Source organism: Artemia sp. Qi Xiang Cuo, chromosome 11 (genome assembly GCF_049724085.1).
Source record: "Artemia sp. Qi Xiang Cuo chromosome 11, ASM4972408v1, whole genome shotgun sequence".
In the NCBI taxonomy this organism is placed as follows: domain Eukaryota; kingdom Metazoa; phylum Arthropoda; class Branchiopoda; order Anostraca; family Artemiidae; genus Artemia; species Artemia sp. Qi Xiang Cuo.
The window spans coordinates 11448633-11473577 of NC_142804.1; the positions used below are offsets into that span (position 1 = coordinate 11448633).

At 36.3% G+C, this 24945-nt stretch overlaps 1 protein-coding gene across 1 annotated transcript in view; it reads left to right on the forward strand.

Annotated features, from left to right (window-relative positions):
• Positions 1–24945, forward strand: part of LOC148946634 (transmembrane protease serine 5-like) — a 123266-nt gene that overhangs the window by 809 nt on the left and 97512 nt on the right. The window contains exons 2-3 of the mRNA XM_089096375.1: positions 4646–4713; positions 13876–13976. Of these exons, the coding sequence (XP_088952501.1) occupies positions 4646–4713; positions 13876–13976 (169 nt within the window). The remainder of the gene's footprint in view (positions 1–4645; positions 4714–13875; positions 13977–24945) is intronic.

The window sequence follows — 24945 nt, forward strand, 5'->3', positions numbered from 1 at the left end:
ACAGACTTGAAGATAATTCATTGCGAATGGGGTTTGTGAATGTACAAGGACTCATGAGTTCTATTGATGAACTAAGAAATTTTTTGCCAGCAAATCAAATTGACATTTTGGGGATTTGTGAAACATTTATTAATGATAAGACACATTATAATGTGAAAAACCCGGGACATAAATTCGTTGATAAGAATCGACTAGTCCATGAAAAAGGTGGTCTTGGGTTATTTTTGAATGATGGAGCGCAGTTTGAGCGACTGCCAGAACTGGAAAAATATAATGTTGAAAAAGTGTGTGAAATACTGGCGGTTGAATGTCGGCTTGGGACTAAAAAAATTCAAGTTTGTGTTGTGTATAGGCCCCTGTCGGCCCCAATACCGCTTTTTTTGCAATCTCTGGAGTCTTTACTAGCATCTTTGGATGATAAGGATGTTGTGGTTATGGGGGATTATAATATAAATCTACTGGAATTTAATGAAAATACCCATACAACAGAATTTATTACATTAATGTCATCGAATTCCCTAATTCCTTCGTGTGCAATTTCAACGCGTGTTGCATCGACTAGTGCAACTCTCATTGACAACATATTTTTAACAACACCAGCCACGTCTTCACAGGTTGTTCTGACGGATTTCTCTGATCATTTTTTTTAATTTCTGATGTGAGATACCAGATTCATAAAATAAAATCACCAGCAACAGCAACCCAGATTATTAATAAAAAAAAATCTTGTATGTTTAAAGGATAAACTAAATTTAACTGATTGGTCTCCTGTATTTGATGCTGATGAAATAACCTCTGCGACGGATTATTTTTTTGAGGGATTTCTTGCTGCACTTGTTGAGTCATGCCCAAGAGTTAAAAAAAGAAAATAGAAATATAATCAACCCATCCAACCATGGATATCGCCAGCCCTTTTGACGTCAATAAAACATAAAAACAATCTCTATAAAACTTTAATATCTTTCGAAAGTGAAGAAAATAGAAGAACCTTCAAAAATTATAAAAACCTACTTTCAAAAATAATACACAATGCTAAAATGAAATTTTATTTCGATTCTTTTAATGAAGTAAGTAAGTCCCCAAAGAAAACTTGGGAACTAATCAACTCATCTCTGAATCGATCGCGAACGTCTTCTTCACCATAAAAAATACGGGATACCCATGGTAATACAATTGAAAGGGAAGTAGAAATGGTAAATTACATAAATTTTCATTTCGTGTCAATCGGGCAGTCAATAGCTAATAAGCTCCAACATAATATGTCCCATGGGCAATGTAATTATCCTACGTACCTAGGAAGTCCTTCTGAGAATTCTATGTTTTTAACTCCAGTAACACAAGAAGAGCTTGCTAAGGTTGTTCAGCTTTTGAATAATGAAAATTCCCCGGGGATTGATGAGTCGTCGACCAATATTGTTAAAGCCATTTTACCTAGTATTAATAAAGTTATGTGTCATTTAATCAATCTGTCATTTAGATCAAGAACTTTTCCGGATTCTCTTAAAAAAGCGAAAGTGATACCACTATATAAAAGTGGTGACCGGACTAATTGCTCAAATTATAGACCCATTTTTATTCTTTCGGGTTTTTCTAAAGTAATGGAGCGATTTTTGTATAATCAAATGTATAATTTTCTCTGTTCAAAAGATTATTTTTCAAAAACTCAATATGGATTTAGAAAAGAGTATAGTATGCAGGATGCTATATTACCTTTGGTACAATTTATTCACGAGTGTCTGGACAAAAAATGGATCCCGGCGAGTATATTTTTGGACCTTGAGAAGGCCTTTGATTCGTTAAGCCATGAAATATTGTTGTATAAATTAAACCACGGTGGAATACGAGGACCAGCGCACGATATTATCGCATCTTACCTAAGTCGTCGCTCCAAAGTGACTATGATCAACGACACAGTTTTGGATCCATGTCTGTTGTCAAATATTGGTGTCCCGCAAGGCTCAATCCTGGGACCACTGCTTTTTATAATATATATAAATGACCTTCCATCAGCGACAGAAAATCTCGGTCTGAATGTTCTTTTCGCTGATGATACCAGATCATCACTTACTGGATATTCGGAAGAGGATCTCAATGAGAAGCTGCAAATCGTATTTTCACAACTTCTTGTATGGCTAAAAGCTAATCGTTTGTCACTAAATGCATCAAAAATCAAATTTATCATTTATAGTAGAATTGGGCAGAATGCACAAGTAATTTCGACAATATTTGATCATGCTACAAATATTCAAATTCAAAGGGTAACTTCGTTCCGGTATCTGGGTATTATTATTGATGAAAATCTGTCATATAAAGAACATTGTAATAGATTACGGGTTAAAGTTGCTCAAGGGGTTGGTATAATGTGAAGGTTTCAGCATTTTTTTCCATATGAAATCTTCATCTAATTTTTTTTTGTGTTGGTTCATTCCCATCTTACGTATTGTCCTCTGATATATTTGGCAACATTCAGATGTCATGTGAAACCGATACAAATTCTTCAAAACAGGGCTCTTCTAATTTTAAAGAAATAATTACCATCACCGTCTTCGTATCCTAATAAGAGTAAAACTGAAACTCTATATCTTCTAACTAATATTTTGCCTGTTTCACAGATATTCATCCTGAATTCATTTTTATTTAAGGTAAAATATGACCGGTCGGAACTACCTACGTACTTTCGTTCGAATAATTTTTTCCCTGTGCAACATGCCCATTCGTATGAAACCCGACGTAAATGGAACATTCAGCACCTAAAATTAAGCACAGAGAGATCACGGTTCTCGCCATTATTTTCAATCACGGGTTCATGGTGTCTTCATCTACCATTTATTGATTGCAGCAAATCTCTTCCAAATATAAAAAAGCAACTTCATTCTATCCTTATATATAATTTTAAGAATTAATAATATATTGAAAAACTGGGTATATTTGATAATATTGTTTTGTTGGGTGTTTTGCCCTGTGAGTTGCCAGTCATCGGTTACCCTTATTCGCCCGTTGTTTTTTTTTATTGGTATTTTTGGTGGATCTTTTCCCGATGTCGGTGGGTTTTTGGGGTGGGTGCCCGTCTATTAGTGAGTCATGGAATATCTCTTATTTATTTTTTTGTTGTCAAACAGGTTTATTCCGATTAATGTACCGGGTCTTTGTCATTCGACCTTGTGTCTCCAGTGTTTACCCTGTATTTATGTCTATTTTGTACAGATATTTGAAAATTAAACCTTGAACCTTGTCTCACTGCACGTGTGTACGCACATTTTAAACATTGTTTATGTGCAGGTGTGTGAGTATAAATCTGAGCAAATACTCATCTAGATATTACAAAATTTTGTATTTAAATAGTTGAGATTAAAATCTTTCATTATCCAAGGGTTTCGCAATGGAATCCCATCTGAAGTTGCGACCTTCAGTTTAAGAAGGCCTGGCCTAGACTATTATTGGGATACTATTCATACAATTTTTTGACAACCTGCGTTTATAGAGTTTGTTTTGATGTTGATTTATTCCATCATTTTTTTTAGCTTTGGTTCATATTTATACTAATCACTGTTTGCTAATAGCTCATTTCCATAAAATGTAGTATCACCAGTTTTCAGAGTTTGTGGCACTTAAAAACTAGAGAACATCCTGAAAAAATGTCTTATCTTGTTTACTGACGCTTTTCTCAGACTTGATTAGGACTGATAATTCTGATTCAAATTATGACTAGTTTTACTGTTTTCTGATAATGAAGCTCAACCTTAATTTTTGAAACTGAACTATATTATCTGCGGTGCATTTCATTTTCGATGATTAAACAAAAGATGTTTTTGTTAAATAGAATTGGTTTTGCTGAATCTCCTTTTATCTATGGATCAATCTTAGCCCTTTGAATTTTGTTATTTATTGTTAGAAGTAAATATGTGGCATATAAGGGCAGCAAATATTTTTCATGTGCTTAGTTGTTCTTACGTTGAAAATTTTTTTCATCGTGAAAGCTAGGGTAATTTTCACACAAGTATTTTTGCTATAAAAAGAAAGAAAGAATAAAGAGTATTAGATTCAGTGGAAAATATGTTTTGTTTGTTAACATTGATAAGATTAGGGTAGCAGCATAAGACATTTTCTGACTGCACAAACTCACAAAAAAAATTTTTTATATAAAATACAAAAATACTTTTAAAATTTTTATGAGAGAATTTAATATTAGAACAAAGATTTAAGTATGCCCGTCGTCGTCAATTATATTCAACACATTTTTAAGTAAAAATATATCAATTTCCAATTAATATATTTGATCTAGAAAACAATTATCTCCGTATGAATTGAATTTCAATTGAACATATGACTTCCAATAGCATCATCGACAAACTCAATGTAATATTTCAGTAGTTGTCAATCTAAAGTACGAGTCCTAATCAGATTGATGGGTACTACTTATTTCCATTATGAAATACATAGTTTAAGTTGACAAAATAGATCTTAATATTATCAATGATTTTTTTTTATTTCAAACAGTAGTTGGAATTTCAACAAAAATGTTTGATCTTAATTTGAACGCGATTATTTGCAAAAAAATGTGATGAATACTTAATTTATATTTTATTATCTTGAATCAATAGGTACTTTGCTTCAAAGATAAATTAACTGAACTATTTCATTCTAGAATGTGGTCGCAAAACAACTAAATTCATATTCAAGGGATATCAGTCAGAGAATCCTATACCCTGGCAGGTAACTAATTGAATCTTTTACTGAGTCCCTTATTGAATCTTTTGCAGATATTTATTTTTACAGTAACTTATTGTAATTTATTTTTATTTTATTTTATTACCTTTTATTGACTTTATGTTTAAGTAGCTTTATTTTTAATGTAGCTTATTGAAGCTCTTACAGACTTTTCGTTGAAAAAATGTGCACTGTCAGTTTAAAATACATAAGCTGATATTTATTCCTTAAAATATTAATTCATTTTTTTCTTAAATATACTAAAATGAAAACATCTAAAGATTTTTTCAGTAAAGTACAAATTATGTTCTGGCTCTTATAAAGCATATTGTCTAGAGCCCTACTCATATTAATTTCTGCTCGTTTTGAGTTTGAGTCTCTTATTTGTTTTAAGTTTTGTTTGTTTTGGGTTTCATTTATTTATTTATACTGATTTTTGGTAGTTGTATGCTTGATAGATTATATCATTTTATTCTGTTCATTTTTGGTTTAATTGATCTCTTTATTTAAAAAAAATATTTTCCAGTGTAGTTTTGTAATTAATGTCTGAACGTTTTATATTGACATACTCTTTTCCAGGGAAAAAGACTGATTGTTTTCTAAAGTTAAAATATTATCCCTTTCGTAAAAGCCCTAAATACTCCCTGAGCATAGCTTAAAACTCTTCCTCCTAGTCTCTGCGGTTTTTTCAACCACAAAAGCCTTGCTATGTGATATTTAGACTATTTTAAATAAAATGGCTATCTAAGAATTTCCAATAGATGCATTTCAAGACAATATGACGAGTGTGTCTGTGTGTGGGGGGATGAGCTGTCCTCCTATCACTTTGGCTCTTAAAAATAGCACTAGAGCATGTGATAACCAGTCCAACGAGACCCCTCTAAAGTTTATATAATCAAGCTTTTTATAAATAACCTTATATACCCCAAGGGCATGACTTACAACACTTTCCCTGCGGTCTGAGGGGATTTTTATCTTCAAAAACCTAATTTCATGACCTATTAAATACGTTGGACAAAATGGCTATCTCAGAATTTTGACTGGATGTGGTTGGTGAAATGATCAGCGTGAGGCCTCTGATCACTTTTTACTAATAAAAGAACCACTAATCCTCTCAGTTTTAAATCAAGCCCTTTTTGAAGCTTCTACTACAAAATTTTATATAAAAAGCTTGTATGCCCCAAGGGCATAACTTGAGACTTTTATCGTGAAGGCTACGGGGGGAGGGATGTCATCCTCAAAGACATAATTTACAGACCTTTCTGGTGTGGAAATGTCGATCAGAAAAGTTTTGGGAAAATAACGGGCACGGGGGGAGGGTAAATATTCCTCCAATCCCTTTGGATATTTAAAAAGGACAATATCCCTTTCAATTTCCAGTCCACTGAAACCTTTTTGAAGTTTCTATGACAGCGATTTCTATAAAAACTTATATGACCCCACGGCATAACTTACAACCTTGACCCTGAGAGCTGTTAGGGGGTTGTAATACTCGAAGACATAATTTCAGACCCTTAAAACTATGTCCAACAAAATAGCTGTATCAAAACGTTGATCAGAAGTGTTTGGGGGAAAATTTGGTGTAAGAGGGCATTAAAATTCGCCCCCCGATCTCTTTTTACTATTAATAAGGGCACAAGTCCTTTCAATTCCCAATTGAAAGAGCCCTTTTTAAAGTTTCTACGATAACATTTTCTTTAGAAACCTTGTTTGACCCCAGGGCATAACTTACAACTTATGTGCTGGGGGCTGTGGGGGGTTTGTCATCCTTAAAGACATAATTTTAAGACCTTTCAACAATGTTGAATAAAATGGCTACCCCAAAATTTCCAATCGGATGAGCCCTTTTTGAAGTTTTTAAGACAGCCGTTTCTTTAAAAGCATTATTTTATCAGGGGCATACCTTGCAACTCTTGTCCAGAGGGTTGTGGAGGGTTGTCATCCTCAAAGACCTAATTTCCAGAATTTTAAAATACATTCAACAAACTGGCTACTTCAAAACTTTGATTGGACGTTTTCGGGTAAATGGTGGGCGTGACAGGGGGCCTATTTACCCTCCAATCCCTTTTGACTTTCTAAAAAGCACCTAGCCCTTTAATTTCTGATTGAATGAGCCCTTTTTGAGGTTTCTGCAACAGCACTATTTACAAGAACCTAATGTGCCCCAGGTCATAACTTCCAACCCTTGTCCTGAAGCGTGTTTGGTATGTCATCATAATTTCCCAGAACTTTCAACTACGTTAAACAAAAGATTTATCTCAAAATTTTGATTGGATGTGTTTCGGGAAATGGTAGGCATGAGAGAAGGTTTATCTTCCCTCCAACCACTTTCTGATTTTAAAAAGGGCACTAGCTCTTTCAATTTCCAATAGAATGAGCCCTTTTTGAAGTTTTTGCTACAAGACTATTTACAAAAATCTAAGATGCCCCCAGGGCGTAACTTACAACCCTTGCTCTGAGGGGTGTGGGGGGCTTTTCCTCCTCATAGACATAATTTTCAGAACTTTTAACTAAGTTGAACAAAACTAATCTCAAAATTTTTATTGGAAATGGAAAATAATGGAAAATGGTGGGCGTGAGAGGGGGGATAGTTGCCTTCCAATAATTTTTGACTATTAAAAAGGGCACTAGCCCTTTCAATTTCCAATTGAGTGAGCCCTTTTTGCAGTTTTTAAGACTACACTTTCTATAAAAACTCTATAGGCCCCAAGGGCATAACTTGAAACCTTTGCCCTTAGGGAAAGACGGGGGGAGCTGTCATCCTCACATACCTAATTTATAAAACTTTAATGTACGTTTAACGAAATGTCTATCTAAAAATGTTGATTGGATGCGTTTGGAGAAATGTTGGGCGTGAGAGTGGGTTAGTTTCCCTCTAATCACATTTGATTATTAAAAAAGGCACTAGTTCTTTCAATTTCCAATCAAATGAGCCCTTTTTGAAGTTCCTAAAAACTTTAGAGAGGGCACTTGACTTACTTGACTTGACTTGACTTAAGTTCCGTCCGTCCTTGAAGGTCGTCTTGGGGCCTCTTTCTTCGTAATGCCGTGGATGTGCCTTTTGTATGCCTCACGGTCTTCTGCTAGGCGAAGAAGGTCCGAGAGGCGGTGAGGAGCAAAGTTTTTCTTCCACCTTTTTGGGGGACGACAACGAGGACGAGAACCGTGAATTTGGCCTTCGAAGGTGATTTTTGGGAGAAGGGACCGACTCATCCGTTTTACGTGACCGAGCCATCGAAGTTGCTGGAGCTGGATCTTCATGAGAATTGTTTGTTGTACTTTAAGGCGCTCGAGAAGTTCGAAATTTAAGATTCTATCAAGGTAAGTGATCCCGCCGATGCGACGGAGGCACTTAGTTTCAAATGCTGCAAGTCGACGGTTGTCATCTACCTTCAGCGTCCATGTTTCACATGAGTAGAATGCGATGGGGATGATCAGGGTATCAAAAAGTCGTGTCTTAAGCCGCATAGACAAATCTTTGCTTCGCCATATGGGCATAAGGGCCTAGAAACTGGAACTCGCAAGGGCAAGACGTCTTTTGATGTCTTTTGATAGACTGTTGTCACTGGTGATCAGACTACCGAGGTAAGGGAACTCGTCGACCCACTGGATACTCTCTCCATTAATTTTCAGGTCTGGCTTAACTGTATCCTGTGGCTTTCGTGAGCAGCACATAGCCTTTGTTTTTGATACATTTATGATCATTTCAAAAGAACTAGTGGCTTCGAAGACGTCGTTAAGAACGGCTTGTAGATCCTCGGGTGTTTCAGCCATTTCGTTGATATCGTCGGCGTAGGCTAGCTTATCTATCTGAACACCCCCTATATGTGCGCCACAAGTTGTCTCCACCAGGGATAAGACTGCTGTGAGGAAAAGGTTGAACAGCTCTGGGAACAAAAGGCATCCTTGAAGGACACCTGCGGAAGTCTGGAAACTGTCAGTGAGACCTTCACTAGTCATCACACGACTCCCAGATTTTGAGTACATATCCTTGATAAGATCTACTAGGTTTCGTGGGATTCCGTAATGGTGAAGGATATGCCATAGGTCATTTTTCAAAATAAGGTCAAATGCTTGCCTAAAGTCCATGAAGAGCTGATACAGGTCGCGACCGAATTCCAGATATTTCTCTAAAATTTGGCGAACAGTGAAAATTTGATCAACGGTCGATCTCCCAGGGCGAAAACCGGCTTGGTATTCTTGAATGACTAAGGATGACAAGGCTCTGATCCGTTGGAGTATAATTCGGGTGAAGATCTTGGCAGTTTAACTTGTTAGGCTAATAGGACGGTGATTACCACAAACTGCCTTTGACCCCATCTTGTGTAGTGGAACAATTGTGGCTTCACACCAAGAAGTTGGGAAATTGCTCTTTTGCCAGGCACCGAATTCAATCTTGTGGAAAAGATCTATAAGTGGTTCACACCGGACTTTCAGCAGTTCTGCCTGTATCCCGTCTGGGCCAGGGGCCTTGTTAGTCTTCAGCGCTTGGATGGCATCCTCGACCTCAGAACGGACAGGAGGTGGGCTGGGATCTGAGACAGTAACGGGCAAGAGGTCCAGGACAGCAGAGTTTGGAAAGATATCAGGATTAAGTTTTTCTTTGAAATGCTCCATCCATCTCGATCGGATACCTTCTGTGCTTTGTATCTGAGAGCCATTTTTATCTAGCAGTGTACAAGAACTGAGGCTTTTCTTGCTTGTTAGCTCACGAACTCTCTTATACATGAAGTATGAGTCGCCTCTCTTAAAATCAGCCTCACACTGTTAACATTTGTCTTTAATGTAGGTGCGATGGGCTCTACGGGTGGCTTTTTCTACAGCACGCTTCAACTGCTTATATCTGTCCCTGCTCTCTCTGTCTGACCTGTTATTGTGTTTTCGTTTCTCAGTACATAATAAAATAATTTCATTTGTTATCCAAGGCTTTTTATCACCCTTTTTGGTTCCTAGGGCGGACATCACTACTTTGCTGATGATCTTAGAGGAGTCTGTGACCAGTTTATCGATATCCTCTTTAGATAGAGTTACAGGAATATTAGAAAGAAGGTCCGATATTTGAGTAGACAGTTCATCGATGTAGGTTTGGCGAATTTGAGGGTCTTTGAGAAGATGTGTGTTGAAACGAGCGGGTCTATTATTCAGCTTTGAGGAAGATTTCAGGCGTATCTTTAGTGAAGACATGACCAGGGAATGGTCGCTGTCGAAATCGCCACCTGCGAGGGTGACAGTATCTAGCACAGATGATTTCCACCGCCTAGCGACGAGCACGTAATCAATAAGATTACGGATTTTTCCATCCGGTGAAGTCCATGTCGCCTTACGACGTTCTCTATGTTTGAAGAGAGTATTGGTAATGGTTAGATCACTGTCTCTGCAAAATTCAATGAGGCGTTCGCCCCTCTTGTTAAGTCGTCCAAGGCCAAATTTACCCATAACATCTTCATTTCCAGCAAAATCATTACCAACAATAGCATTGAAGTCGCCAATGACACCAACAAGGTCTCTTTTAGGAACTGCGTCAATTAAGCTTTGCAGTTGAAGGTAGAAATTGTCAGACTCTTCATCTGGTTTGCTGCAGTCAGGAGCGTAGACTTGTATGATCGTGATGTTGATCGGGGATCCCTTCATTCGTATCATAATCAACCGTTCTGACACAGGCGTTACGGAAATCAGGGATCTTCGTGCCTTAGTCGACATCAAAAAGCCAACACCTTGGCGATGGACGCCATCGGTTCTACCAGACACTATCAGACTAGCGTTGCCGATCCTTTCTTCGCCGGTGCTAGGGAGATGTGTTTCTGAAAGTCCCACAATATCCCATTTATATCGGTTTAGTTCTTTTAGGACAAGATCTATTTTGCCTTGTTTAGCAAGCGTCCTAACGTTCAGGGTTCCAACAGATAAAATAGATTTAGGAGAAAGCATAGCCTCCGGGTTTGGAGTTGTCAACACTGTTAAAGGGAGATTCTGGATCGTCAGTTCGTCGGTTGTCCCGGACGCGGTAACTTCGTCGGTTGCCCCGGACACGGTAACTTCGTCGGTTGCCCCGGACGCGGTAACTTCGTCGGTTGCCCCGTCGCGGTAGTATTGGTTCTCGTTCTTGATCGTTTGTACTTCATATTTTATAGGAAAAGAGGTTTCTTGGCTAATTTCAGGACGGCGGTAAGCCACTCCTCTCCATCCCTAGCAGGGGTCGGCTATATCTACTACCGATAATGTGCCCTTCTGGCGTCCTGCATCACCTGCAATTTTCCCATTGCTGGGAGAAGGTTTGTGACTGGCGGGACGTATCCATACGCCGATGGGCCCTGCCCAGTGCACATCAGAGGGTCCTTCCGCCTCCTCCGCCTGAACTTATGGCCCCTAGACGTGGGTGCTCTAGCTATATTTCAAGACCCCCAGAGACCGGGTCCTCCCTTGGTCCGCGCCTCCCTACCGGGAGGTGCCCTACATATCTACAGGACGTTCCCCTATCCGCCACCTGGGGACGCGCTGAGTGGCCTGGGAAAGGCCCCACTGATAACTCTGAAGTTCTCAGTGAAGTTCTCAGAGTTCTCAGTAGTTCTCAGCCCTTTTAATTTCCAATCAAATGAGCCCTTTTTGAAGTTTCTACAATCTATAAGCACTCTATGAAAATCTTATATTCCCTCAAGGTATAACTTACACCCCTTACATTGAAGGCTGGAGGGGGAGGGTTGCCATCCTCAAACAAAAAACTTCCAGAACTATCACCTTTGTTGAAAAATAATGGCTATCTAAAAAATTGATTGGATGGGTTTGGGGAAATGGTAGTTGTGAGAAGGGGGGGGTTGTTATCCTCCAATCATTTTCTACTATTACAAAGGCTGCTAGCCATTTCAATTTCCAATAGAATGAGCCCTTTTGCAACTTTCTACGACAAATTTCTCTGTAAAAGCCTTATTTGCCCCCTGGGCATAACCTACAACCCTTGCCCTGGAGGTTCCAAGAGGAGTACCTTCCTCAAATACCTAGTTTCAAGAACTTTAAACTACGTTAAACAAAGTGAATATCTCATATTTTGATTGCATGTGTTTTGGGATGAGAGAGGGAAGTTATTTGCCCTCCAATCAATCAACTATTAAAAGGGCAGTAGCCCTTTCAACTTCCAATCAGTTGAGCTCTTTTTGAAGTTTTTACGACAATGCTTTCTAATGAAACCTTATATGACCCCAAGGCATAGCTTAAAACACTTACCCTGAGGGCTCTGAGGAGGGGGACTTGTAATTTTCACAAACCAAATTTCTAGAGTTTTCGATTACGTTACACAAAATGTCTGTCTCAAAAATAATTATTTGAATTTCTAATAGTATAAGCCCTTTTTAAAATTTCTATGACAATACTTTATAAAAGAACTTTATATGCCCCCGGATTCACAACCCATGCCCTGAGGGATGTAAGGGGATTGTCTATATCAAAGACATAATTTCCTGATCTTTCAACTAAATTGAACAAAATGGCTATTTCAGCATTTAGATTGGATGTGCTTGAGGAAATATTGGGCATAAAAGAGGTGTTAGTAGCTTTCCAATTACTTTCGGGTATTATAAAGGGTACAAACCCTTCCAATTTTCTATCAGTCATAATTGGGAAAAAAAAATCCAGTCTCTCTAGCAATAACAATACCTGCCATAATTGTAATTGATGTATGTGAAATTCAAGCTGCAATATTGTGCTTTGCTATGTGTTCCACCATCTCTGCGCTAATGTACGCAGGGAAAAGCTTAATTAGACTATGGGGCCCCTTTGGAAATGAAATATTCGGCAGTGCAATTTATCAGTTACATTTAAAAACAATGAGTTTTCCCTATCAATATTAGGTTCCATATATACCAAAATATGGTCATCAATATATGATTAAGAATCCAAATTTGCCCTTTTGTTAACTTTTACTTTTCAATCAGTAATGCCTTATAAATAAATAAATGTTTTTGTCTGATATTGCAAGCTGGAAGTGGTTGCTAACAGAAAAGGTGCCTGCTTGCCTATTATCTTTGGGAGACTTTTTGAGAATACCAGAAATTGATTTTTATAATGAAAATACCGAAAAAGGGTATATTCCAAAATTTAGGAGAAGCACAATTTAACCTCCTCCCCCTTCTAGTTCGTGCCTGTGAAACTCTGAAAACTCATGCATAGTTGCATGTTTTTCCGATTTTAAGTAATTTAGAATCCAGCTTTTATAAACAGATCATGAACAGAAAAAAAGGGAATCATGACTGAACACCCATAGAGGCGGTTTTCATTTACTTTTTCATAATGATCTCTTGACGTTTTGAGTTTAATTATTGGTTTTTATTTTTTCTTATCTCAAGTTTATGTAGCCTTTTCGGAAAAAAAATCAGAATTTTTCAAAATAATTTTTGCTCCTTATTAATTTGCTAATGTTTCATGTCTTTGAAAATTCTATATTCCAAAATAATATCTTTTTCTTAAATGTATATTAAAAATATATGATAGTATTTTAACGACGTTATACCTTTTATAAAAAAAATTAACCTACGTTGCACTATAGCTTGATATACCAAATGTCTTTTTGAACGCATCCTTGATCAAACTTACCTGATCAATACAAAATTAGATAATTTACAGCGATTGAATGAAACAAAAAAAGGATTTGATAAATAAACACAGGTGCTGTTGAATGTGATTCTTTAAATTATTTTATTTTGGACTTAGAATGCAAATGAAATATTGGATTTAACCTTTACATATGAAACCAAGAAAGGAAAGGATGTAATAAATGAAAAATGAAATCAAATAGGTGAGAAAACGGACCTCTGGCAAGTCATCCTCAGTGCTAATTAGAAAAGTATAAACTATCTAAGTGAACATTACAAGAGGAGAAAATATACTTTGAGTTTCTTTTCTCCTCTTGTAGAGTTCATATCGAAAGGTTAGTTTTTTAATGACCAATGAGGGCGACTTGGCGGTGGTCATTGTCGAAATATTTCCTTATTCTTCGTTTTAATATTTTGCTAGGCTACTGACTAACCAAATCTCCGTTTTCTCAATTATTTAATTTTATTTTCTATTTATTATATCTTTCCTTTCTTGATTTCTTTGCAAATTTTGGTGATAGAACCTAAACTTGGCTTTCTTTTTTGAAGATAAAACTGATTTTTCGTTGAATTTAATTTAATCTAGGTCAAAATTGCACAAAATAATGGATACAGGCTGTGTGGAGGAGTAATACTCAACAGACGATGGATCATAACTGCAAAACATTGTTTAGAACTTTTTGGAACGTAAGTAAATATTCCACATTTTTTTTCTCCCTAAAAAAAATTGCAGACCCAAAGTCATGCCTAGGGTTAGTTGTGCACAGCAAAATATTAATTAACACTCCCCTCACTACTCAAATAAAAGCAAAAAAGCCGAATTAATAAAGGACTGTAAAGTCAGAAATATGCAAACCAAGTTTTTGTCAAAAATCGAATTTCCTTCAATTTTTGCTAGTTTTTGGTTTACTGAATGCTGTACCTGTCTTTGTAAAACTTATTATGTGGAAGAATTTTATTTTTTCAGATTAATAGGTAAATAAATTCACGTGAAGAAATGCATACATGTTCTTAGGTTCAAAAAATAACTTTATCAACATTTTTGAGTGGGAGCAAATATACGTAAAATAAATGGGACACCTTTTATGTTATCTGATTTGAAGCTGAATAAGAAGTAACTTTTAGCAATGCAAGAACCTTAGCTTTTTATGAATTCTATTCAAAAGTTGTATACAAAAATCAGACACACCGGTATTTTTAGAAGACAGTCTATTTTTTTCCAATATTCGGAAATAAAATGTCAAACATTTCTGACTTCCTCTGTCACTGTCAAATTCTTAGGATCAATGACCAAACCTGAAGAAAGATGCTCAGGACGTAAGCCATGTCTAAGTAATGAATTAATAGCTTTCTACTGCTTTTTAAAATATTTTGCACAGCATCAAATTTTCGAAAAATGATCATGAGATTTTACTCGGCAAAAAAGAGATTTAAAATTGTTCGTGTATTTCCGATAATTGATAATTTGCTTTTGAGATGCCAACCCTTTCTAATTTTTCACAAGTATCTTTTCACCTGCAACTTCTTAGCAACCTCTGGTTCGTAAACAGATTAAGCGGCTCAAACCTTTTTGCCTAGGATTGGTGTGGCAGAGAAGCATAAGTATTAAGAATGTCAGTCTCATCTAACTGTCTAGAAAGAAAATAAATAGGGGAAAATGTTGCCATTTGACGCAGATTCAGGAGTGGTAACTATTATTTCCGGTCGTATAAAAGTTTATTACGAAAATAAATCTATGGTGATTTTTGATGATTGTGTGCGTGCCTTTACAAAATATAACACACAAGTATTTAATAGTCCAATAAGAGAGTCATACTTACTACCGCCGTCTACCCTTTTTATTTATTCAAACACTTGGAAAACTTTAGGTTTCACCACTCACCTAAATATTTAGTGGACTTGATGATCACCTGTTAATCTTATAACAGTGTATTCCACCTTTAGACTAAAAGTGGCCAACTCTATTTGGACTAGGCTTCCCTTGTTCACTACCTTTGAGGCCAAATAAATTTAGTCCCAAGATTTCTTATACCAATTCAGAGGAAATTGTCCGTCACGGTTTAACCCAAAATCAATCCCAAAATTTTAAACCTTAGTTCTATGACTATTTTAATTTATTCCTGCCCTAAAAATGACGTAAGTAGTAAGCTGCAGGCTGGTCTTACGACTAGAAGTCCAAGGGCATGAATATACAGTGCAGTTACACGAGAAGAAAAATATGCAGTGCAGTATCAAGAATAAAAATTATACAGTGCAGTTTCACGGGCACATGGCTTACCATGGTCATTCGTCTATTACTAGAACATGTTCTTCTGGGTTTCATAGTCAAAATTAAACTTCCTCATATTACGTATTCAAGGTAGTATCATTGTAGAAATACCGGTTTTCACCTGGTAAGCAAATAATCAGCTTGAGATCGTCAAATTGCGTATTCAAAGGTTATTGAGCTTTCTGTAAAGAAATATTGGTTTCAGTTTGTAGGGTTGGACAATCATGTTTTTTTTCGTGTGAATAATGCTTTTACTAAAAATAAAGCCAAGTCGTGCATGTTTTTAATTCAAAAATTATCAAACAGTAATAAGCTGAAGGTACTTGAAACACTAAAGGTGAAGGTACCTTGCATCTTGTGTAGAATTGATGGCATATGATGTTAAATCTTATACCAAAAATAACAATATTTGCGAAAAAAGGACAGCATTTGCGAATTGAAGTGTATGTATGGTCTTAATTGATGATTGAATAATATGATTGAGAATGATCTTTATTCATTTATGAAGGTGGTAAATGATTGTATGATGGAGTGAGAATGATCTTAATTGATTGTATGAAGGTGGTAAATAAGGGGTAAACCGATTACCCTTAAAGTGAGCCCGAAGACGTTGTTAACTCACAGGCAATTTACCATACATTTGAAATAGCACCAATCTATGGAAATGATGAGCGATGAAAAAATGATCTTGTGAGTTGACCTAGCTCTACTTCTCCGATGTGTTGTATATAATACAAAGCACCATTTGAACACTGTTGTCATTATAAAATACGCTAAAATATTCTAGTATCCTAAGAAGTTCATACTAATAGAGATGTAGGTGGCAAGAAAAGAGTTTTAATAAAGAAATTAAGAAGAATCCTTAGAAATCCTTGCAAATCAAGTAGTGACACAAGTATGAGAATGAATCATCATGGATCGTAAGCGCCAATGACCCTAATAACCAAGAACATCAAACTCCAAAGGTCCTGTACCCCCAACCTACAGGAGCCCTCTCCTCCCCTACAACTTCTTGGACCCCCCACCACCATTTCTAATACTTTTTAAAGTTTTTCTTTTGCAACTGTGTGTGGATGCTTTCTTCTCTCAGTGCCTTTCTTTGTCAGTATGTGTGTCCGAATCTATATATTTGTGTAAATTTTTGTGTCTCTAACTCTCTAAGGCAGTATGCGTCTCTCTCACTTCCTTTGCTTGTTTTTATTGGTGGGTGTTTGCTTATATCGTATGTCTTTTTATCTTTCTCACTTCCTTTGCTTGTCCGTGTTTGGGAGTGTGTTTGCTTATCTAAATGCCTGTCTTTGTTGGTTTGTACGTCAGAATCTATGCTTGTGTTTTTATCTCTCTCACTCTCTTTGCCTATGCGTCTGGTTGTTTGTTTGCTTCTCCCTTTGACAGAAAAACCAACAAATACTTATTGGTTTGTCTGTCTAAATCTATGTATTTGTATGCATTTTTGACTCTCTCACTCTCTCTTCTTGTGATACTGGGTATGCGTTTGCTTCTCTCAGTGTCTGTCTTTGTCAGTTTTTATGTCTGAATCTATCTAGTTATATTTGTTTTGTCTCTCTCACTCCCATTGGCTATGTGTCTCGGTGGGTGTTTGCTTATCTCAGTGCCTATCTTTGGCAGTTTTTATGTCTGAATCTATAAATTTATATTTATTGTCATACTCTAAAAATAACGGACACATAAGAATGTAATATATAATATATTTTTAACGAAATAATACCATGCAGAATTTTAATACAAAAAATATATTATGACACATTATTAATATATCTCACTCTGTTTGTCTATGTGTTTGGGTGGATATTTGCTTCTCCCAGTGCCTGCGTATGTATGTTTTTATGTTTAAATCTATGTATTTTTGTGAGTTTTTGGACTTTCACTCTCTTTTCTTTTGAATCTGGGCAGATGCTTGCTTCTCTCAGCCCCTGTATTTGTAGGTATGTATATCTGAATCTATTTATTTGTATGTGTTTTTGTCTCTCTCACTCTCTAAGCCAGTATGTGTCTTGTTCACTTCCTTTGGTTGTGTGTGTGTGTGTGTGGGTGGATGTTTGCTTCTCTCAGTGCCTGTCTAAGTTGGTATGTGTGTCTGATTCTATATATTTGTATGTGTTTTTATCTCTCCCACTGTCTAAGCGAGTTTCGGTCTATCTAGCTTTCTTTGCTTGTGTGTCTGGGTGGGTCTTTGCTCATCTCAATGCATGTCTTTGATGGTCTGAATCTATTTATTTGCTAGTGTTTTTATCTCTCTCACTCCCCTTGCTTGTGTCTGTCAGTGCGGGTGTTTGCTTATCTCAATGCCTGTCTGTTGTTTTGTACGTCAAAATCTATATATTTGAATTTGTTTTTATCTCTCTCACTCTCTTTGCCTATATGTCGGGGTGGATGTTTGCTCCTCCCAGTACCTGTCTTTGTTGGTTTGTTTTTCTAAATTTATGTATTTTTATGTGTTTTGACTCTTTCATTCTCTTTGCTTGTGAATCCGGGTATGTGTTCGGTTCTCTCAGTTTTTGTCTTTGTCGGTTTGTAATTCTGAATCTATATAGTTATATTTGTTTTTGTCTTTCTCACTCCCATTGCCTATGTGTCTGGGCGGCTGTGTGCTTATTTCACTGCCTGTCTTTGTCGGTCGGTATTTAAGAATCTATATATTTTTATATGTTTCATACTCTAAAAATCAGGATCATATAACAATATAATGCATAATATATTTTTAATGAAATAATGCCCTGTAGAATATTAATGCAAAAATATATAATAATAACTTATTAGTATCAAAGATCAACTTTGGACATTGAATATGTCCTATAAAATAGTTCACCATGTTCTCTCTTGCTATTGTAACTATTGTTTTCTCTTTGTTCGTGATCAGTAGAATAATCATTATTCCATTTTGAGTCATACACAATTGTTACTGGTGTGTCACCGAGAGATAGAATGTGCGTTTCGTTTTTGGTATTATTTGGTTCATTGATTGTTTGATCAATGGTAGTAACGTTTGCTGGCACTTTGTTTTTCATCAATTCATCTATATATTCCCTAGTGATGTTTTCTACCAATGCCATTTTTATTTTTCAGGCAATTTCACTGTCTATTACAAAATTATGTTTACACAGGTAACAGTTTCGGCATGTAGATAAGATATGGTTTACGATATTTGTAGATGAGTAGGCCTTTCTTTTACTCTTTGCTTTCATTTGAATGCTAATACCTAAAAGCTGACGATATGCTTTAACACTAGGTAATATGTTACAAATTCAGAACGATCCTTGGAAATCCTTGTAAATCAAGTAGTGAGACGATTATGAGTATGAATTATCATGGACCGTCAGCACCAAATGACCCTAACCACCAAGGACATCAACCTCAAAAGGTTCCGTACCCCTAATATCCATCTGTCCTCCCCTCTCCTCCAAGTTCTTGGCCCCACCCCATCTCTTATACTTTTTTAAAAGTTTTTTTGCAACTTTTTTTATTTTATTTTTTAACGTTTTTCAACTTTTTTTCAAATTTTGTTTACATATCATAAAATGACATGAAAAATATTTAAAACATAAGGACTCGCATTTAATATTTTCGAAACTCAAAGTGAGAATGGTATGGATATGTTAGTCATGACTTTTAAATTAGAAAAAAAATTTTGTTGTTATACTTTTTTCTTGAATTGAAATTTTTTTGAACTGAAATTATTCAACCCTTTTTATACGCATCGTAAAATCACATGAAATATGCTTCGATAAGCAAACAAATGATATCTCTAAAAAGTGAAAATAAAGTATTTTATGAAAGTGTGTTCACAAGATTGCGTTATTTCAGCATTTAATGCTGACAAGGAGAAGTATTTAACTATGAAAAAAGTAGAAGCAGTAGTACTATCTGAAACGTATGCGATTTTATCCGTGTAAAAATAACGTTGTAATAGACAGCGAAACAACCGAAAGAATAAAAAGGGTATAGGTAGAAAATACCACTAAGGAATATAAAGATAAATCAGTGAAAAACAAAGCGCCAGCACATGTTACTACCATTGATCAAGCAGTAAATTAACCAAATAATACTAAAGATGAAACGCATTTGGAACCTGTCAGTGACACACCAGTAAAATTTGTGTATGACTTAAAATGGAATAATGATCATTTTCCTGATTACGAGCTAAAGGCAGACAATAGCTACAATACCAATAGAGAACATGGTAAACTATTTTATAAAAGAGATTCAAAATGTCCCAAGTTGATAATTGATATCAATAATGTATCATAATATATTTTTATATTAGCATTCTACATGGTATTATTTCATTAAAAATATATTATGCATTAGATTGTTATGTGTTCATTTTTTTAAAGTCTGAAAACACATACAAATATATAGACCCAGACATGCAAACTGAAAATGACAGGCACTGAGATAAACAAACACCTGCCCAGACACATAGGCAATGGGAGTGTGAGAAACAAAAATAAATATAACTATATAGATTCAGACATATAAACCGACATAGACATTGAGAGAAGCAAATACATACCCAGATTCACAAGAAGAGAGAGTAAGAGAATCAAAAAACCCTAGAAATACATAGATTTAGACATTTGAATCAACAAATACAGGCACTCGCAAAAAAAATGCAAATACATAGACTTTGACATACAAACCAACAAAGACAGGCATTAAGGGAAGGAAACAACCACCCAGACACACAAGCAAAGAAAGGGAGAGAAAAAAACACATACAAGTATATAGATTCAGACGCACAATCCGACAAGAGTAGGCACTGAGATAAGCTAAAAACCCGCCCAGACACATAGTCAAAGAGAGTGGGAAAGAAAAAAAATACAAGTATATAGATTCAGACATACAAACCGACGAAGACAGGTGCCGGGAGAAGTAAAAATCCACCCAGACACATAGCCAAAGAGAGCAAAAGAGATATAAACACTCGTAAATATATAGATTTTGACATACAAACCAATAAAGACAGGCATAGAGATACGCAAACAACCACCCAGACACACAAGCAAATGAAGTGAGAGAGACAAAAACACATATAAATATATAGATTCAGACATATAAACCGACAAAGACAATCACTGAGATAAGAAAACAACCACCCAGAAACGTAGGCAAAGAGAGTGAGAGAGCCAAAAATCAATACAACTATATAGATTCAGACATACAAAGTGCCGAAGACTTGCACTGGGAAAAGTAAGCATCCGCCCAGGCACATATACAAAAAGAGTGAGAGAGACAAAACACATACAAACACAAAGATAAAGACATATAAACCAACAAATACAGGCACTGGGACAAACAAACATCTGCCCACACACAGAGGCAAAGAGAGTGAGAATATAGATTCAGATGTAAAAACTAATGTCATAATCTATATATTTATATGTGTCTTTGTCTCTCTCACTCTAATTGCCTATGTCTCTGAAAAGATGTTTGCTTCTCCCAGTGGCGGTTTTTTGTTGGTTTCTATGTGCGAATCTATGTATTTGTATGCATTTTGACTCTCTCACTCACTTTGCTTATGAATATGGGTGGTTGTTTGCTTCTCTTAGTGTATGTCTTGATCGGTTTTTACGTTTGAATCTATGCTCTTACCCTCTTTTTCTGTGTGTTTGGGTGGATTCTTGCGTATCTCAGTGCCCGTGTTTGTCGTTTTGTGTGTCTTAATCTATATGTTTGTATTTGTTTTTGTCTCTCTCACTCTCTTTATACATGTGTCTGAGTGGATGTTTGCTTCTCCCAGTGAATATCTTTGTCGGTTTGAATGTCTAAATCTAAATAGTTGTTTGTGTTTTTGTCTCTCTCACTTCCTTTGCTTGTTTGTCTTGGGGGGTGTTTGCTTATCTCATTGCCTGTCTTTGTCGGTTTGTATGTCAAAATCTATATATTTGCATGGCTTCATATCTCTCTCAATCTCTTTGTATATGTGTCTGGGTGTATTTTTGCTTCTCCCAGTGTCTTTTTCAGTTTGCTTGTCTAAATCTATGTATTTGTATGGGTTTTTGACTCTCTCATTCTCTTTGCTTGTGAATCTGGGTATGTGTTTGCTTCTTTCAGAGTTTTGCTGGTTTGTGTGTCAAAATCTATTTATTTGCATGTGTTTTCATCTCTCTCTCACTCTCTTTGCCTGTGTGTCCGGGTGGATGTTCGCTTTTCCTAGTGCGTGTGTTTCTCGTTTTTTATGTCTCAATCTCTGCATTTGTATGCGTTTTTACCTTCTCACTCTTGTTGCTTGTAAATCTTGGTATGTCAGTACCCAGCTTCTCTTATTGCCTGTCTTTGTCAGTATGTATGTCTGAATCTATATATTTGTATTTTTTGCCTATCTCAGTCTCTAAGTCAGAGTATGTCTCTCTCACTTTCTTTTTTGTGTGTGTGTGTGGATGTGGGTAGATGTTTGCTTCTCTTAGTGCCTGTCTTTGTAGGTAAATATGTCTTAATCTATATATTTGTCTTAGTTTTTTCTCTCCCACCTCTAATCCAGTGTTTGTTTCTCTCATGCTTGTGTGTCTGGGCTGGTGTTTGATTATCTCAAAGCCTGTCTTTGTTGGTCTTCATGTCTGAATTTATATATTTGCAGATATTTTTATCTCTCCCACTCTGTTTGCCTATGTGTCTGGGGTTGATGTTTGCTTCTCCCAGCGCCTGTTTTTGTCAGTTTGTATGTCTAAATCTAAGTAATTGCATATGTTTTTTGACTCTCTGACACTTGTTACTTGTGAATCTGGGTATGTCAGTACCCAGGTTCTCTCAGTGCCTGTCTTTGTCCGTATGGTTGTCTGAATCTATATATTTGTAAGTTTTTGGTCTCTCTCACTCTCTGTCAGAGTATGTCTCTTTCACTTCCTTTGCTTGTGTGTTTGTGTGTGGGTTTGGGTGGATGTTTGCAACTCTCAGTACCTGTCTTTGTCGGTATGTATGTCTGAATCTATATATTTGTCTTAGTTTTTGTCTCTTCCACCTCCTGTTCAGTGTGTGTCTCCCTCATTTCCTTTCCCTGTATGTCTGGGCAGGTGTTTGCTTCTCTCAATGCATGTCTTTGTTGGTCTCTATGCCTGAATTTATATGTTTTTGCAGTTGTTTTTATCTCTCTCCCTCTGTTTGCTTAAGTGTCTGGGGTTGATGTTTGCTTCTCCCAATGCTTGTTTTTGTCGGTTTGTATCTCTAAATCTGTGTATTTGTATGAATCTTTTGACTCTCTCACTCTCTTTGCTTGTGAATCCGGGTATATGCTTGCATCTCTAAGTGCTTGTGTTTGTTGGTATGCATGTCTGAATCTTTATATTTTTATGTGTTTTTGTCTCTCTCACTCTCTAAGCCAAAGTGTGTTACTCTCTCACTTCCTTTGCTTGTTTTGTGTATCTGTGTGGGTGAGTATTTTCTTCTCCCAGTGCCTGTATTTGTTGGTATGTATGCATGAATCTATATATTTGCCTTTGATTTTGTCTCTTTCACTCTCTAAGCCAGTCCGTGTCTCTCTCACTTCCTTCGCTTTTGTGTCTGGGCTAGTGTTTGCTTATCTCAATGTCTGTCTTTGTTGGTTTGTATGTCAAAATAGATATATTTTCATGTGTTTTTATTCCTCTCACTCTCTTTGTATAAGTGTCTTGGCGGATGTTTTCTTCTCCCAGTGCGTATCTTTGTCGGTGTTTGTGACTAAATCTATGTATTTTTATGCATTTTCACTCTCTACCTCTCTTTGCTTGTGAATCTGGGTATGTGTTTGCTTCTGTCAGTGTCTGTCTTTGGTGGTTTGTATGTCTGAATCTATATTTTTTATGTGTTTTTATTTCTCTCAATCTGTTTGCCTATGTGTCTGGGTGGATGTTTTCTTCTACCAATACCTGTCTTTGTCAGTTTTAATGTCTGAATCTATTTATTTGTGTGCGTTTTTTTACTCTTTTCGTTCGTGAATCTGGGTCTGTGCTTGCTTCTCTCAGTGACTGTCTTTGTTGGTCTCTATGTCTGAATCTGTATATTTGTATTTGTTTTGTCTATGCAACTCTCAAAACCAGTGTGTGTCTCTCTCTTTCTTTGCTTTTGTGTCTGGGGGGGGGGGGTTATTAGCTTATTTCAATGCCTGTTTTGTTGGTCTGCATGTCTGCATCTATATACATTTGTAGGTGTTTTTATCACTTTCCCTCTGTTTGCTGTTGTGTCTTGGCGGATGTTTGCTTCTTCCAGTGCCAGTGTTTGCTGGGTTTTATGTCTAAATCTCAGTATTTGTACGCATTTTTTGACTCTCTCACTCTTTTTGCTTGTGAATCTGAGTATTTTCTGGCTTCTCTCAATGGCTGTTTTTGTTGGTTTGTATGTCAGAATGTTAGTATTTGCATGTGTTTTTATCCCTCTCACTCTCCTTACCTAGGTGTCTGGGCAGATGTTTTCTTTTACTGGTGCCTGTTATTTTTGGTTTTTCTGTCTAGATCTATATATTTGTGTGCGTTTTTTAATCTTTCACTGTCTTTGCTTTTGAATCTCGGTAGGTGTTTGCTTCTCTCTGTGTCTATCTTTGTCGGTTTGTATGTCTGAATCTATATTGATAGATTTGTTTTTCTCTCTCTCACCCCCATTGCCTTTGTGTCTGGTCGGGTGTTTGCTTATCTCAGTGCCAGTGTTTTTCTGTTTCTGTGTCTCAATCTATGTATCTGTATGTGTTTTCTTACTCTAAAAATATTAAACACACAAGAATGTAATGCATAATATATTTTAATCAGATAATACCATGCAGAAAATTAATACAAAAAATATATTATGATATATTATTAATATCAATGATCAGCTTTGGACATTTTCAATTTGTTTCATAAAAAAGGTCATGATGTTCTCTCTTGGTATTGTAACTATTGTCTTCTCATAGCTCGTAATCAATAGGATAATCACTATTCTATTTTGAGTCATACACAATTTTTACTGGTGTGTCACCGACATGTTCCTTCAGTGTCGTGATGGTAACTAATAGACCTTTTTACTATTCACGGAAAGATATACTGATTTTTCATTGTCAGAAATATCTTTGACTACACGCTGATCCTCGGGTGTATTTTGATTAAAATCCAATAGGAAGTGGCCATAGGGTTTATTAGGTGCGTGATTGTATGCTGAGAGCAGAAATTTTGGTGCCCCGGGGAATATTTGTTTACTGAGAGTTATTACCTAGTTAGAATCATGAACAGCTCTATAGATGATATAGTAGGTGCAGTTGAATGCAAGTATTTGTATACACTTGCTCTGACGAAAGAAGTTGTGTAGAAATAGAGTAATCGAAATCTGTTCATGATGAGGGCGAACAGTGAACATTTGTAGGATTTCCTGGGACCATTTTTCAATGGATTCAGCTAAATCGTCAATAATCAGCCAAGTGTTTGG